Source organism: Falco punctatus (genome assembly GCF_963210335.1).
Source record: "Falco punctatus genome assembly, chromosome: 12".
NCBI classification, from domain to species: domain Eukaryota; kingdom Metazoa; phylum Chordata; class Aves; order Falconiformes; family Falconidae; genus Falco; species Falco punctatus.
The window spans coordinates 9,966,726-9,983,489 of NC_137592.1; the positions used below are offsets into that span (position 1 = coordinate 9,966,726).

At 43.8% G+C, this 16,764-nt stretch overlaps 1 protein-coding gene across 1 annotated transcript in view; it reads left to right on the plus strand.

Moving 5' to 3' along the window:
* The window catches only part of PCSK2 (proprotein convertase subtilisin/kexin type 2), a 107,768-nt gene that overhangs the window by 79,841 nt on the left and 11,163 nt on the right, over positions 1-16,764 (plus strand). Inside the window, exons 7-8 of the mRNA XM_080407837.1 lie at positions 3,394-3,482; positions 6,158-6,333. Of these exons, the coding sequence (XP_080263963.1) occupies positions 3,394-3,482; positions 6,158-6,333 (265 nt within the window). The remainder of the gene's footprint in view (positions 1-3,393; positions 3,483-6,157; positions 6,334-16,764) is intronic.

Here is a 16,764-nt window from a genome sequence, read left to right on the forward strand (position 1 = left end):
GACACTGGGTGCAGTATTGGGCAGGGCTGTGTTTGAGCCTGAGGAGCAGTGAAGGAACCTGAACCAAGCCCTGTTCCCAAAAGCAGAGGCAGCCCCACAGCACTCACAGTGTTTTTTAGGAACAACTTTGGATACTGCCTGTCATTTTTAACACGCACTTCCCCTGAACCACATCCAGTGCCTTGGCATGCACCATGTTGTGCAGTGCAGAGGTACCCACAGGAGTCAGCAGTAGCTTGACGTGTCTGTACGGCCCCCTGATTTCTTGTTGTGAGCATGCAGAAGGAACGATTCAGGGCTTCCCATCTCAGAGCACTGCAATTGCAAATTTCTGCCATGATACAAATAGCCAATAATTATTTCTACTCCTGTAGCCTTTGTATTCTGTATATTCTTTCACTCAGATATGAGTTATCAGGGCAAAAATTTTCTCTGTCCCGGAACCCCATATTCTTCAGAGGTAGAAATGTCCTTTACCTGTTCTGGATCCAGACAAAATATCACTGAGTCAAGGAAAGAGCTCCCCTCGGCTTCCAGACAGCGCTCATTAACAAGGCAAAACCACCTACTCTGCTCCTCCTCCTTTTTCAATCCATGCAATGGAAACAACAAAACAACATAATAATTGAGAATTTGTATAAACAGATTTAGCAGCTCTTTCTACCTGCAGTGTTACGGCACAAGTGTCAGGGAGAAGTCACGGCACTGCTGCTGGTTCTTGGCGTGTTCGGATGCAGGCGGAGTGGCACTCTCCCCAAAGCAGGGGAACGCTTTTGCTTGTGCAAACGCTCAAGTGCTCAGAAGCTGACAATGTCATGTGAGTAAAAAGGGGATGGCATTTGCCCCACAAAAGTGTCCCTCTGAGCTTTGCATGTTTGACTGCTGCCCAATGCAAGCAACTAAAGTAATCAAGATAGGCAGATTGTCCCAGCTATTGAGAGTGCAGCTCTACACAGCCCTCCCCTGCAGACAGCTGAAGTTAGAAAGGATGGATCCTGTCCTTTGTTGTCTGCAGAAGCATTTCAAACCAGATGAAAAGGAACCTCGATGAAATCTGTGCCATCTTTGACTCTTCTAAAAAATACGTCAATAGAAGGGCATTAGAATAGCCTTGGCAGTGGGTTTTAGAAATAGAAATAGTTTCAAAGACAAAGCAAAGTGAAATTTTCGTAACTAGTACAGATGTGTTATTTAAACCAGATGAAGGCAAAACTGTTTTTCAATTGAATCACCCTCTCCTACCTTAGTTTTTCATGAATGTTCATGTAAAATGTTTGCATTTATATAATGTTTATAGAACATTTTCTCTGCATGCTAATACATGGTTTACCTTTGAAGTAATTTATTCATAGGTGAAAATAATTGTTTTCTATTCCTTTGTTATAAACACTGAAATAATGGTGAAGGGGTGAACGCTGGAGAGAGAGAAGCTGTGATTTGTGCCCATGGCATGGGTCACTTCATAGAAACCACAATGGGTTTATCAATGATATATGAACAGCGGATAGGGCTAAATTGGAAAAGTCTGCTATTTGCCATTAATAATTCAACCAAATGCTTTTCCACTAACTCACATGTGATTTTTTTTGTCTCCAGTCAGCAGCACAGTATCTAAACCCTGAGCTGCAGGAACAGGTCTGCTTGCAGTCCCTATCATGCAGGCCAGTGCACTGGGGAGATGAGATGGGGAGAAGGACCCTTCTTCTCACCAGTAAGGTCCTAATACAGTTTTTCCCTCTGTGAGAGAAAGAGCTCACCTGGCAGTGTCACCAATTCTTTTGCACCCCAGCATCGGTCAAGACAATTTTTTAACAAAGCCATTTATTCTGCTCTGTGGCTTGCAGCTAGACCACAGGTGACTAGATAATGAATGCCTAGCAACGGTATATTTTTTTCACAGTTCCTTGAACAAGGGCACGAGGGAAAATCTGCTTGATTGTTGAAAGAAATTTCTCCAGCAGCTAAATAAGAATTCTGTATCACTGTCCTCTCTGCCCCATTTGTGAAAGGAACTCACATGAGATCTTCTCCCTTTCATGATCGAGACACTGTACATTCAAGGCCACTGATTTTCTTTCATGGAGCTGCTTTTAAAAATATATTCTTCCAACTACAGCAGGAAAAAGAATGTGTTGCTTCTCACCTCTTCATTAGTGTTACAATCACCTTTGCCAGAGGTGCTTAAAAGGAGAGAGGGAAAAAAAAAGATTAATAAAACAATTCTACTGCCTCCTGGGATGGTTGATCTGGTACTCCGTATAGCCTTTATAGCACAGCACTGCTAATTGCACGAGTCCTTAGGTTGCTGTAGGAGCAATGCAGCTTTAACTCAGAGTGGATTGATGTGAGCGGTAGGATGGATTCATATTAATTCAACATCTTAAACTTAAAAAGGCTGACAGGTTTCACTGGTTTCTCTGCTGCTGTGCTATTTTTTAAAAACTAGATTGTATCGTCCATATTTATCTTCTCTGTGGTTTAATTTCTGTGATGAATTAGGAGGAAGGGAAATGCAGTCTGCCTTCCTGCAGGACTGCCTCAGAGGCACTGCCAGTTACAGGGTCTCCGTTAAGAGCTGTAAAGCACTTCACAGATGCCAAGTGTTCTTGAAATGCCATGTGTCAACCTGAACCTGGACCCCTGTGTCAGAGCAGAGACATTTCCCACTTGAGCAGAAAGCAGTAACTCTGTGAGCTGACAGCTGGAGCACCTTGTCAGCTCTCCTGGGAATTAGGCACTGGAGGAGAGCGATGCACATGCCCTTAGGTTTGGCCAGTTTTGGGCCTGGCTAGCCAGGCCACAGCTCCGCTGCTGAGGAGTGCAGCGACCATCATGGTCCTCCCCTCTGCTACTCCAGCTTGATATTGCACCCCCTCATTCCGTAGCATTTCTTTTGTGGGCAGGGATACGCTCCTTGCACGTGTTTGAACAGCAAAAAGGGGATCACACTCTGTTCTGTGGGGTTCAAAATAACGGGTGTCACACTGTCAAGTCACAAACCCAAAGGACTTAATATTGATCTTATTTTTACACTGTTTTGTCAATGGCCTGTTTCTGCTGACTAATAGCTGGTAACAAGGCAGAACCTGTTTGACAGACTTAAAAAGAAAAGGTCTGAATAACTTTACAACCGAATGCAGCATAAGTATGCATGTTAATCTCAGAGCAAGCATCCCTCATACTGCAGAGGGGAAGATGATTATCTCCTGCTTTAGGAAGGAGTGAGCTCATCTGAGTATCCAAGGGCAGCATTCAACACTTGGCCATGGAACGGTTTTCCTCTGAAGCACTGGGAGCTGACTGGGAGGCGAAAACAAGACCATGGTGATCCACCTCCACTCAGCATGTGTATTAGCTGGGATTCACATGGTGTCTCTGTCTTCCCTTCTGCAGCCATGGGACAAGGTGTGCGGGAGAGGTGTCTGCTGCGGCCAACAACAACATCTGCGGCGTGGGAGTTGCGTACAACTCCAAGGTAGCAGGTACGGTAGCAGTTCAAGGTGTCAGTGGTCCTTAACACGCTGTGCCTCAGGCAGAGCTTCCCCAGCAGAGACAGGGAGCGTTGCCCAGGACCCGACTGCAGCTTGGCTCTGGACCATGTGTTTATTACTTTTCACAGCAGCTGGGGAGAGGAATTTCTCCATGGCTTTGCCTTTTCAATTGAGGGCCTTATAGAGCCTCTTTAATGACATTGCAAAGGAACAGCTCTCTTCCTTCTTATGCCAGCTCCTGTTTGTGTACTGATTTTCACTGCTGCTTCCCTGCGTAGCTGCAGTATCATTTGTGACAAATCTCATTTCGCAGGAGGTAAAATACAAATTCCTGCTGCACTTAGGAACTATTTGAAAAGGCAAATCCTGTGCTGCTCTTATTCTCTAGGCTCTCACAGGGCAGGGCCTGCAGTGCTGTGAATCTCTGCGATGGTTGGTTTTCTTTATTTTAACAAGTGATGCAGAGTGGTAGGAGCAGATGCACAGAATGAAATGGGTGGTGCCTAGGACCCAGCATTCATACTGCGGGTGTATTGGGTATTTTTACTTTTAACTAGCTCTTGTCTGCACTGAGAGACTGAATACAGGCTTGGAGTGAGTTAGGCTCTTGAACAGCTTGCATCGGTTTAGTTTAATCTGAAGAAATCTAGTTTTCCCACTGTAAGACTGTTTCATGATGAGAACTGAGGCACAGCGAACAGAGATAGATGCTTATAAATTTCATTTTCATTCCCAGTCCACACCAAAACACCAGTGTGGATGTATCCATTGCTTCCTGGGACTGGTTTACAGTGTGTGTGCATGAGCATCTCTGCTCTGCTTGGCCAGTCCCTGTTTCACCCCGGTGTCAGAAGAGTCTGGGGGAGGCTGCATTTCACCTTGTCACCTACGTGATGGAAGGCTGAATCTCCACTGTAGGAGGGCACCAAGCAATGTTGCTAAGCTGTTACCCCAAGAAGTATCACTGAGAGCTAGTAACTCAATCACTGAGAGCTAGTAACTCACTTACTAGCTTACTGCTAGTAAGGCAGGTCTAGTGCTTTTCCCCTTTCTTCAGTAATAGTAGCATCCCCTTCAGGGATGGGACATTTTCCAAAACTTACATTCTGACAATAGCCACTTTTAGATGAATGTGAATTAAGTATGGGATTTTTACGGGACCTCATTTGTATTATTAGTACAACTTTATAACTTCAAGATAATTGCTTAAAAATCAAGAGGTGAAAGCCTCTTTTGCTGACCAACAGCCTACAAATCATTTTCCGTGCTTCTCCACTTCGTTCAAAATCCCCACAGATTTTTCAAAGTGCCAGCCTTTCCTGCCTGAGGACAGTACGCACCTGTAGCACCATCGTGTGGGCAGCGGGAACGTGGAAGTTGATTAGAGCTGAGAGTGTTGCTGGCATGGTTCAGGGTCTGTGGAAGGTGGAACTGGAAATTGGTAACGAAGGATCTGGGGCATTGTGTGTTTTGCTTCTTGTATGTCTTTTTTGCCCTAGAGTCAAACCAGATGGCTTGGCTCCTCCTGTGGCTCCCCTGCCTCCCCAGGCTCAATAATTAATTCTGTGGTTTCAGTGCCAAACCTCATTTTAAAAGCATGTGAAGGCACTTCTTAAACTCATTGAGTTTGACTTCATAATTTCTAGCTTGAATTAGCAGATCAGGGATATCCAGATTTGGCCTGGTTTCTAGTCGAGGTTTATACCACTTGCTCCAGCCTCACATTTGGCACATGGATTTTGTATTTAATATAGTAAAAGCACTGGCTTCTAAATCGGGGTCCTCGCTGCCATTCACAGTGGTAGTGATTTCTGTGTCCTAAAACTGTTGGGAAAAACTGAACTGCAACTTAAGGCTACCAATGAGAGTTGGAATGTACCCCTGGTTACTCAGGTCTCATCCAAAGGCCACCAAGAGGTTGGCTGTCAGTGAAACTGCCCTGTGTGGGGGGCATGGTGGATGTAACAGCTTGTGCTGTTTTGGTCTTGGTCACGCTCTCCGGCTTGCTTAGGGCCAACACTGAGGGTTTATGAAGTTGGCTTGTGCTAGGATTGTATCATTAGGACTCTGACTTGGTTTTTACTGCTGTATGGGTTAAAGGAAGCAGGTTTTAGTTAGCTTTGGCCATGTTTTGCTATTACATCTGCATGTTGACACAATTATATTTTTCCAGGAAATCATTGTGTAGTGTGTTTCCCCTCTCTGATTAAATTCTAGAGAAGAACCAAAATAAACAGGAAAATTACTTGAAAAATGAAGGGCCGGTGCATCACTGAGTATAAATTAGAGATGGGGAGGCCTTAATCCTTTCCCTAGTTGTTACGAAATACTATTGTAAATACTATTAACATTACTTCAACACTATGAAATGCTGAGATTGCTAAATACTACTGGTTTTAAAGTGTTTTCAAATAGATGGAAAATGCAATGTAGTTAGCTAACTATAAAGCACTCTCTCTGGGCATTGCTGTAGCTGGTGTTTAAGTGCTGGCATCCTGCTGGCCAAGCACACCCTGGTGAAATGTGAATGGCGAGTGCGGAATTACTGAGTGGGTGAAACTGCCAGAGAAGTAAAATACCTGTAACTGTGGGACTTCTCCAGGTGCTGGGATTTCATTTTGTGCTGGGTAATGTATAATTCACGTTCATGTTGATTAAATCGACAGGTATTCGAATGCTTGACCAGCCATTTATGACAGACATTATTGAGGCTTCCTCTATCAGTCATATGCCTCAAGTCATAGATATATATAGTGCCAGCTGGGGACCAACTGATAATGGGAAGACGGTGGATGGACCTAGAGAGCTAACGCTGCAAGCGATGGCAGATGGTGTGAACAAGGTAAGACTCTTATTAAATAATCTGGTTATTGGGGCAGAAAGACTTGTACACGCTCGCGCTGAAACCAATGACTTGGGAATGTGCGATCCTCCCATAGATGTTGCAGAACGCTATGCAGTTGTGTAAACTATCCCAGATTTCAGCGTATTCCAAGGTCCATTGATGTTCTCCTTGCAATATTGCGGCATTGCCTTTACCGTATAGTCTTGGCATACTGTGCTGTCTTACATGAAAATGTGTTTATCTCTAGTCAGCTTACATATGCTTTTCTGTGCCCTCACAGTCAAAATGGAAAAGCTTGATCCTGTAAGTATGCCCCAAGTTGAAACATGCCAGTGGTACTACCATCATCACATTGGTTTGGTGTGCTAGCAATTTAGTTATAGTTTTGGATTTGTAGTGTTTTTCAGGTCACTCATATATGGTCATTATTATAGCTGTGATTGGACCACAGCTGTTCAGGTATCCATGGAGTAATGTTACTCCACAGCAGCAGGAGCCTCCTTGTTTGTTCCCACCTTTCCACCTCCTTGTAGGAACAGTCTATGGTCTCTCAGTATCATCCTGGAATTGGTTAAACTTGCACTCTGTTAGAAGGTCGGGTAAAATGTGTGCCACAACTCAAAAAGAAGACGAGTAAGTTCAAACAAACAAACTCCATTTCTTCAGTGTCATGCAGCCAGGACAACCACAGCTGCTCCTGGTGCTGTGGGGAATGAGCCTCTTCCCCTTGGTTGTTTGTAGATAGGTTTCCACAATTAAAAGACCTGAAATTCCCCAGATTGTCTGGGGTAGTTTTGTGTGGGAGCTCTGCAATTACTCATTTTTCCATCCAAATTATTTCTTCCTCTTACTTATGCCAGTTTCTCCCACTCTTCATCACCACCTCATAGTGAGAAGCACATTCAATTTACCATGTTTTGTGACTTGGTAATTAAATCCACTGCTGTGGTAGGTAGCGGAGCATCTAAATCTTTCCTAAATCCTAAGCCTCAAAAGTTTTGCCTATAACAGGTGAATTATAGTCATCTTCATGCTCTTGCCAATAAAATTGGCAGTGTACTTCAATAACTCAGGAAGACTCATAAGAAATTTCTCCCAAGTCTGCTCAGTTTTGTTGTATAAAATTTACAAACTTCTGGGAAGCTCGAAGTCCCTCTGAAGTCATCTTACACAAGCTGGTGTTTCTTCTCATCACTTTCATTTGTCTTTTCCGTAAGGATCCCCTTAAATACTCCTGTCTTGGGGAGAATCTTTCTTAGGTATGTGACATGGCTGGTATATTTTTTGCAACACCTTGATGTCTTATACTTAGTGGACACTTGGTCTTCCTTCCACTAACAGCAGACATAAACTCTGAATATAGAAAAATTCCCACATAATTTTTGTGTTATTCTCCTCCCATGCAGAACTTGTCTATAAGTAACAGAAAAAGGCACTAATAACCCTGGCAGGGGAATGCAAACTAATAGATAGAGATATTTTACCCCTACAGAGAAGCAGATTTTAAATTTTAGTCATGTTTGGGGTTTTTTTGCAATTCGGTATTTAAAATGTCTTTGCATTACCTTGTTATTTTATCACCATATGCTTTAGTTTGTGGAGTTAACCTCTTTGAATGTTAAGTATAGGAGTAGGGATTTTTATTTTTTGTTTTACTGTCTAGCCATAGTCCCATACTTGGGAGTGTTGGGCACATTGCTTTTTTAATGTCTTCCTCTCAGAAGTGTTTGTAATTCTTTTTAAGAAATAATTTGCAATATTAAGATCAGAAGGGCCCCGAGATCTCTCGGGTTGAATGCTTGTGAAGGAGGGGGAATGGTGACGGTGAGCTGCGCTCTGGGAAGGATTGCTCTTGTACCTTATCAGAAAACATAAAATTAACAGGAGCATCTGCATTAGGAAACCAGTTCTATCTAACAGGCATTGCAGAATTAAGAGCAGAAGGAATGGTGGTGGATTCTACCTAAGAAAGACGCTGTTGTCCAGGGACAATTACACTTGTCTAATTCTTCCTAATGGCAGTGTCCCAGCTATCTCCTGGCAATACAAGCCCAAGAGACTGCTCCGCCCCAAATAATTCCCTTTGCATTGTGATCATAGCTTTAGCTACCCTTGTTTTGATTATTACATTTCCTTTCATAGAATGGGGTTTTTTTGGTTATAGTTTGTTCTGATCTCTTTTTGTGGAGAGCCGGATTTTCCAAAGATATTTCAAGACATCAGTGGGTGCTGGGCACTCTCCATGGTGCTTGAAAAACCCACTGCAGATGTTCCTGCATGTAAAGGAAGCCTAACAGGCCTTTGATGTAATACCCTTTTACCTAGTCTAGGTCTATATGTGCATCAAATTCTCATTGACTGAACAAATGTCAATCTAATTTATGATAATTTTTCAGGATAAAATCCTCTCTTATGAAATATAAATGTATCTTCTATAAACTGAGAGACAAATAAATGTAGGAATTTTCTTTCTCAGTCTAGAGCTGATTCTCACCAGAGGGATGGTTCACAAATTCATGATGAAGCTGAAATATTGGCAGGGAAGAAGCAACACGCTGAGAATAAAAACGTGTTATTAAACTAAGGGCAACACTTTCAAATGTCCTAGAAGGAAATGTAACATCTCTTGTACAGAGCAAGATTAATATCCTTACTTCTAATGCAGTAATCTAAAAATAAATAAGGGGGAGTGACACAGAATTCTTACAGGCAATATGCAGTTAACCAAGTTGACAAACACAGGTAATATTTACCTTGTTGCCAGCACACTTGCGAACCTGACTCCAGGAGAAACTCACTGTTTCATCCTTCCCCAATCTCTGTTCCACTGTTACGCCCTTTACAAGTCCTCCTTCCAGAGCTGCTGGGATGCCAGGGGTAGCTCATCACCTGATAATGGTAAGATGATGAAAACTGCAGAAACTGAGATTGATGTGTCTGTTTTTATAGCTTGAAGCAGTGCAGCCATAACCAGGTGGGCAAGGCTGATACATCTTAGCTTTCCTCTTCCATTTCCCATTCTTGGTGTTAAGCTAGTTAAGCTAATTCTTGCCTTTTGTCTTAATCATACCTTCACTTTGGTGTGCTTTTCACTTGTAAGGTAAATAGCATGCATAAAGGCAGCACTAAAATAGCATTATTAAGGATGGCAGAATCTGTCCATCACATTGGCAAGTCCTTTAAGGGCCCTTTTACTGACTGCGTTTCTAAGGCTGAACAGAAAGGGGATGGCGTGCGCATGAACTTGGTGTCAGCGTAATACATGTAATCAGAAGATATTGGGAAGGGGACTCAAGCTGCTTTTTGTTATTAAGACTCATTTTTTTAGTGCAGTCTACGCTTCGCTGTGTTATCTCATTACTTTTGTTCAGGGGCAATAGTCAGCAGTGTAACTGGGTCACTGAAAGTGGTAGTTGGACTGCACAGATAAATGAGCTCACAGCTGAATTAACAGGAGCTTGAGAACAGGGATTGGGAGAGTTTCACAGCAACATCCACAAGAGTTTGGCAGTCACCGGCACTGGTTTGACACAGACGAACAACCTTACCTAATGCAAATTGCAGCTGCTAGAAAAGATATATTTGGGGCGTAATTGGAAAGGACTTAATACAGCTTCTAGTTTGCAAAGGCTAGGTTGAAACTTGTGAGTACCCAGTGCCTGTCTAATCAGGGGGTCTTGCACTCGCCCTTTGCTGCGAGGCATCTAGTGCTGGCTGCCAGCTGTGACAGGAGACTCTGCTAGCCTGTGCCCGAGCAGCCAGGTACCATTAGGGCAGCCTGCAACAGGCGAAGGGACAAGTGCTGTTCTCTCTGATGAAAGAGAGATCCAGAGAATGTGCTGTCATGCGTGCTCTCTCTCTTTCTTTAAACACACCTGCACTTGCAAAAGATCAATACCTTTAATGAGATTCTGTTGTCTGGCCTCCAGACTGTCTGAGCCACATCTGTGATCATCAGCAGGCTATGGGGTCTAGGGAGGAAAGGTATGTGTTTCTGTACAGTCTCAGTAATCATCAGCCTAACGTTGTTCTGGGCTGTCCTCAGATATCTTAGCCCTGCACCAAGACCAGGATTTTCATATGCTCAGTTTCATTGCTCCTAATTGCTGTGTCACACATTTGCAGATGTATTTCTTTAATGAGCTATGGAGGGATTTTACTGCAGGTGCAGAAATACAAACTAAAAGGCAGAGCAGAGCAAGAAACCAGGATGATGGACTTGGGAACAAGCAGCCTGGCGGTGAACACAGCTAGCTGTCTCATCTGATTGAGAGGTACTTTTATTTGCAGAGAAGTGAAGAGTGAGCCAGTGATAGCATTTTATATATAGTATGGCTGGAGAAAGCAATGCTGTGCAATTTACATATCCCTTGTCTGACCTGTGCTTACCTACTTTGGGGGCTAGACAACTTGAAGACGGAGGTAGTGGTGGTAGATGGGATTCCTGTGACAGCACAACTCTCTTAAATATAGGCCTTTTGTTCTTTTTGGTACCTTGCATCCAGAGTTGTATTAGCAGTCATCTTAAACAGGGAACAGGTTACAATCAAGAACTAATTCCACCCATGGTTTATGGTACGTCCTGCCTTTAATGCAATATCCAGTAAATGTTTCTTATTTGCTGTTTTCATGAGTCCAGTTCTTTCCAGCTTCGGCTGTTGGAAGTTAAGGCAGTAAAAAGAAGTAATCGAGCTAAGCTGGTTTCTAGCTATTGCATTTTTATGATGTAGGCTTTTGTATTTGTATGTTGTGAAGAGTTGCTCATGGACTGAATTAATTTTTTGAGACTTCTTCTGCTCAGCCAGATTATATAAGATGCGATCCATTTGTGCTTGTGCTGGTGAAAACGTTATTGCTTCCATAATACAGTTCTACCTAAGAAAATGCTTCACAAGTACAAATTGCCAGGGGAGCAGTATTAAGAATTTATAGTCTCATCATGGCTCTGTAATTGGGCTCACCAATGAAAAAAGAAAGGACGGTGTTAAAAATGAAAGGAAATATTTCTCATTTGCCCCTCTCCAAGGCCACAGACATTGTTTTATTGTTCTTTGAAATATGCTGAAGCTAGCATGTTAATAGAGTATATGCGGTTAGATACCTCTAATGTTATTTTATTTGTTCAACAGCCAAATGAGGATAGGGGAATTAGTTTATGATCTGGCAGCCATCTGATTACTCCATTTCTGAGGAAGCCTTACAGGGTTCTTTATAACTTGCGAGCCCTTTACTATCGTATTGCTGTTGTGTCTGGAATATGCATTATGATTCCATGCCTTGTCTTATTTATATAAGATAAAATCAAACCTTATTAAAACCCCACATGAGTATGTTATATCTGCTTGGAATTCTGAAGTCACCCCATTCATCTGATGGGATATTTTCAGGCTTTTGTAAAACAGCACGGCCAGCTTTTCTGACCTGTACCCACGCAGCCTTTGTCTGAGTGCGTGACCCAGGTCTGGAGATCAGTCTGTGACCATCTGCTACCCTGCCACAGCTCAGGGAATGGACATGTGCCTCTGAGGGCAGGGTAGGGGCAAATCTCAAGTGCTGCTGACTTCTGTTGTGATACTGGTCTCCTCAGGGATGCCTTGGTCAATGGCTGTTGCAGGTTTGTGACAGGGTTAAATATTGCCCTTCACAAAGACTCAAACAGCTGTCACATGAAGAGCAGAAAGCTGCTGCCTCAATAGGCTGGGCCAGCATGGCAGCATTTGTAAGCTCCAAATGTAAATATTTTCTTTATTGACGTGTAAATTACTGTTTTCTAAGGAGGCTAGGCAATAATATAGCCTCAGAGTGTAGACTTTGATGTTTTGCTCTGACCCCAGGAGTGTTTTTGTCTACTCTCTTGCTGTAACTCAGCAGCCACATGCTATAGCTTCCCAGCAAGGCTGATGCTGCAAGGTGGGGAAGCTTTGTGCTGTGTTGCAAGAGCCACAGGTGAGGCTGTGAGAATGGGGTTGGTCACACCAGTTGGGAGCTCTGGGCAGGGAAATTAGCATTGACACTGGTGGAAAGTAAATTGGGCCTTTAGAAATTTTTTTCTCAGTGATAATACAGCTCAGAAGTACTGAAAAGAGGATGGGATTGGTTTTTCCAAATACTATTGATACCAGAATTAGGCCTGCAGAATTGTTGGACTGGAGTAATGCATTATTACTTGTGGTACACAGCCCAGGATCCAACACAAAAGGAATAGATAATTAGAAGGTTTTGCCTCATCATTTTCAGAGTTCCCTCCCCATTTTCCTGCTGGACTGAGCCCTAATTGAAACCTAATGCTGCCTCTCTTCACCAAAAGTGTAATTTTCCATTTGTTTCTCTTGGCTAACAGAAGTCTATCCAGTTTCAACAGTAATTTAGACATAGAAAGTGGCTTGAGCATTATTTTTAACCAAAGGAGGTATTGACAATTATGCAATTAATTAGGGGTTGGTGAATGGGAGTTCAGTACTATTCTGTGACCAAGTTTAGAATAAGTTACATAAAGCCTTTTGTTAGAGTTTAACAATTGCAGGGTGTAGTTCTTTGAGAATCTCATATGCAGAAGTCTCTTGTACTTTGGTGATTATTACTTGACCCAAATAGTTTCAGAAATCTACTAGGGGGAACCAGACAACCAGTTGTTGCAGGCAACAAAAGATGAAAGGGACAAAAACGGGAGAAGCATGACTGAAACATGGTTCTGAAGGATGGTTGTCTTCTGCATAGCAGCCAAATACTTAGCTGAGTTCTTGCTCTGCCAAAATGGCTTTTCCTCCTTCTCCATTGAATGCCTGAGAGTTAGACAGGCCAGCAGCAAAGGGACAACACCTTCAGCAGCAGTGACTGTGAGCAGGATAACCCAGCTGCTGTTTCTTCTCTGCTGAACTCCATGACTTGTGCTGGGCAGGCCAGACATCCTGGGCTTTTCCAGGGGCACAGTACAGCAGCTCCAGGCTTTTGGAAGGGGCTGGATGTGGGAGAGGTGCTAAAGGTGTACAGCTCAAATAAGACGGCTGTCCCCCTGAACGCGTGCAGCGGCAAACTTTGGAAATAAGGTATGTTTCCAGCTTAAAACTTTGGTGTCTGTGGGGTTAAATTGAGATTAGTTGACTGGCTGTCGAGCATGTGTTCCTGCCTAGATTTTGCTTTAGATTTTAGCACTCCCCAAGAAATCAGTATAGGAAAGGAGCACGGGGATCCAGAAAATCACAGGCTCCCAGATTGCTCTGGGCAAGTCAGCCTGACAGATGCCGAAGTAGCTGGTGGAGCCAGGAGAGTGAGGGCTCAATGGGCTGTCCAGCTGGCTCCATGTCAGGGATGCAGGAACACGCAGCAGGCTCCAGAGAACCCTGGCAGTGCCAAGGATGAGCAGCGGTTCAGCGATGCCAAGGGCTCGCTGCCTCCAGCTGGCTTACGCTGCACAGCCAGACCGGTCGTGCGCAGGGGGGGTGGGCAGACCAAGGCAGAGTGGGGTCTCCGCGTAGGCTCCTGGATGTCTCGAGAGCCCAGCCCAATGCTCCCCACCAAGTCATGACAGCGGGCAAGTGGTCCCACAGCTCTTCCACAGTCCCCCCTTGCCTTGGCATGCCCCAGCCTGCGGGTGCGATGATCTTGTGTTGCCTGCCCGGGCTGCAGAATGTGCTTTCTGAGATAATTAGCAATCATTACTGAAGGATGCAGTTTTAAATTAGGAAACACATAAGAATTTTCAAATAATTTGTCCTGAAGAGAAAGAAATGCTCTTTTCAGAGGAAAATACAGTCAAAATTAATGGGGGATAGAAACTGAGTCCAATTCATAACTGGATAGGACCCATGGCAAAGACTTGAAAAAGCTGTAGTATTTTTTGCTTTTCCTGGAAAAAACAGTCTCTCTCCTACCGTAGCAGGCACATAAATTGCTATTAAATTATATAGAAGGTGCTGAAACACTTCTGTTTCCTTAAGGGGAAGATTTACAAAATAGCTGTCATATGTCATGCAAAAAGAAGGATGCTTATAAAATAGTATATGCTTTGAAGTTGTTACAGAAAGCAATTTCCAGTTCTGTAATTTTTCATATTTTTTTCAGATGTGCTCCATCTGCATTTTCTTCCTTAGAAATGTGAAAATCCATAAACATCAGCAAACCATTTGGCTGCCCTTATCCCGAAATACCTTTTCACCATGCTTAAAAAACAACACAAAAAAGCTCCTCACGGACAGGTGCTGCTTTTTTTTCTTTTTATCCTGAGCCCATCTGCTTGGTGGTGTTCTGATGCTGTTGTTCCCTGGTGTTTGGCTTTTCAGGGCAGTTCTTTGTTTTTATCTTGTGCTGGTTGGAAACTGTTAGTCCTGATCGATGACAGAAGAATTAGGCCAAAGCAAAAGGGCATCAGAAACATGTTGTAAAGACTGTTCGGTTGTTTCCATCCATCTTTAACAACCCTGATGGCCACGTGGGCGTGGGTGAACTAGAGGAGTCATTGCAGAGGTAGTGCCATGTTAGAGGCCCAGCTGTTATGCACACGGGCACTTGCCAGCCTTGGTGGGAAGGGTCAGGGAAGCTGGAGGAGATCTATTTGTCAAATACCACCCATTTTATCTGGAAAGTGTGACTCACTAGTCAAAACTTTGAGAAACACTGGCTTTGGTGCTAGCCCAGCAAGCACAGTGAATGAACGCAGTAACAAGGAGGAAAAAAAAAAAAAAATCTCAAGATATGCCTGAAGTTACATAAGGTGAATTAGGCTGTAGTCCCCTGCCAGCTCACTTTTGCAAGGTAGTTCAGTAAAGAAGTTTTTCTGGGATTATTCTCTGCAGAAAATCAGAAAAGGGGTAAGAAAATGTCTCAGGGATATTTTTTGCTGGTGGCACAACATCCCACGGATGCTGGAAATAGAAAACCTGCTGTTTCTGCAAAGAGAGCTTCTCCGTAGCTGTCTGAGACTTCCTAAGCATCTAGCCTCATCCAGGATTTAATTCTGGTTTAGCCTGGATTGAGAGGTGGGCCTCTTTTGTGCTGGTACAAATGCACCAAGATCCACTTTCAGCTCTGAGTGGATACAACCTCAGGTGGCTCAGAAGAGTGGGCGCAACACTGTGCATGGCTTTTGGGGGAAATGAGCAGGTTTCAACAGGATCCTGGAGGAAAGACACTCTTTAAAATCTATCTTATTATCTCGGTGGTCTTCTCTGTTCCTCCTTGATCTTCTGTCACACTCCCTCTGGTCATTGTAGTATGTATTACTGCCACCTTCTCCCATCCTCCTTTTGCCTGAAGTTTACAGCAGCCCAAGCTGAGTCACAGCACTGAAACTTTTTAGGTTCATATAAGGCTGAGATGCAAATAGGGGCTTTCAGTTCACTTTAAATAAGGCACTTAGTTGACCCAACTGGGATTTTTCTGGTTTAGACTGTTACCATCCAGAGGTGGTAGTATTCACTTCCCCTGAAGCCATATCTTTCTACTTGGTAAATGAATTGGTGCCCGAGGATGGCCACCAAACGTTTGCCAGTGCAAACTGTCCCACTCCTGCAGATATGGCTGTAGGAAATGTACGCAGCAAGTCCGAAGCATCATTGCAAATAATGCACTTGGGCTGCTATCAGCTTATTCCCGTAGCATTTGCTCCCCTTTCCAGTTCTGGCTAAGAAGTAAAGGCAATTGAAATTAGAGTGTTAAGAGGTGAATTATGGGTTTTAACACTAAGCCACACTTGTGGATGTGACTCTGATAGAAGTGATACCCTGAGGTCATTCTCATGTTAAAGTGCATAAAACCCGTCCCCAGCAGGACTCAGCGGGCCAATTCCAACCATGAACTCAAGCCCAAATTTTGGTTTCTCTGTGAATTCCCCCTGCTCCCCACCAGCAATCTGTTACACCTGTGTTCTGCCATTCTGCCACAAATCCTGCCCATGGAGTGAAACACTTCGCAGCAATACCTGGTTTTGGCAGCATGGAACAATTTGCTGAGGGCGACTGAGTCTGTTTCCCTATGCCGAACGCTGCAGAGGCTAACTTCCAGGCACCAAACTACTTTTGTGAATTTATCACATGAAAATTAGGTGTTTCTTCTCCTTTTAAAATGGCTGGAAGGCAAAGGTTGTTTAAGAACAGGGTCATACATGCCAAGCGTCCTACTCCCGGCAGCAGCAGCCACCTGCTCTCTGCGCTGGGCAGCACCCTGTCCTTTGGGGACAGACAGAGATGTGCTCGAGCTGCCGCAGAGGCTGTCCAAAGGAGCCAGATGGTGGCAAGGTGGTGTGATGGTGTACATGGGCACGGTGGCAAGCTTGGGATGTAGCCTCTGAAGTGAGTCCAAAGCCCAGGTTTGGGCCCTGTAGGCTAACGGCAGTCAGAGCACAAGGTGGGATATGGGAAAAGTTAAAGGGCAAAAAGGCATAACTGTTTTTGTTATGCTGATCTTTGTTTATCATATTTTCATAATTTGCTG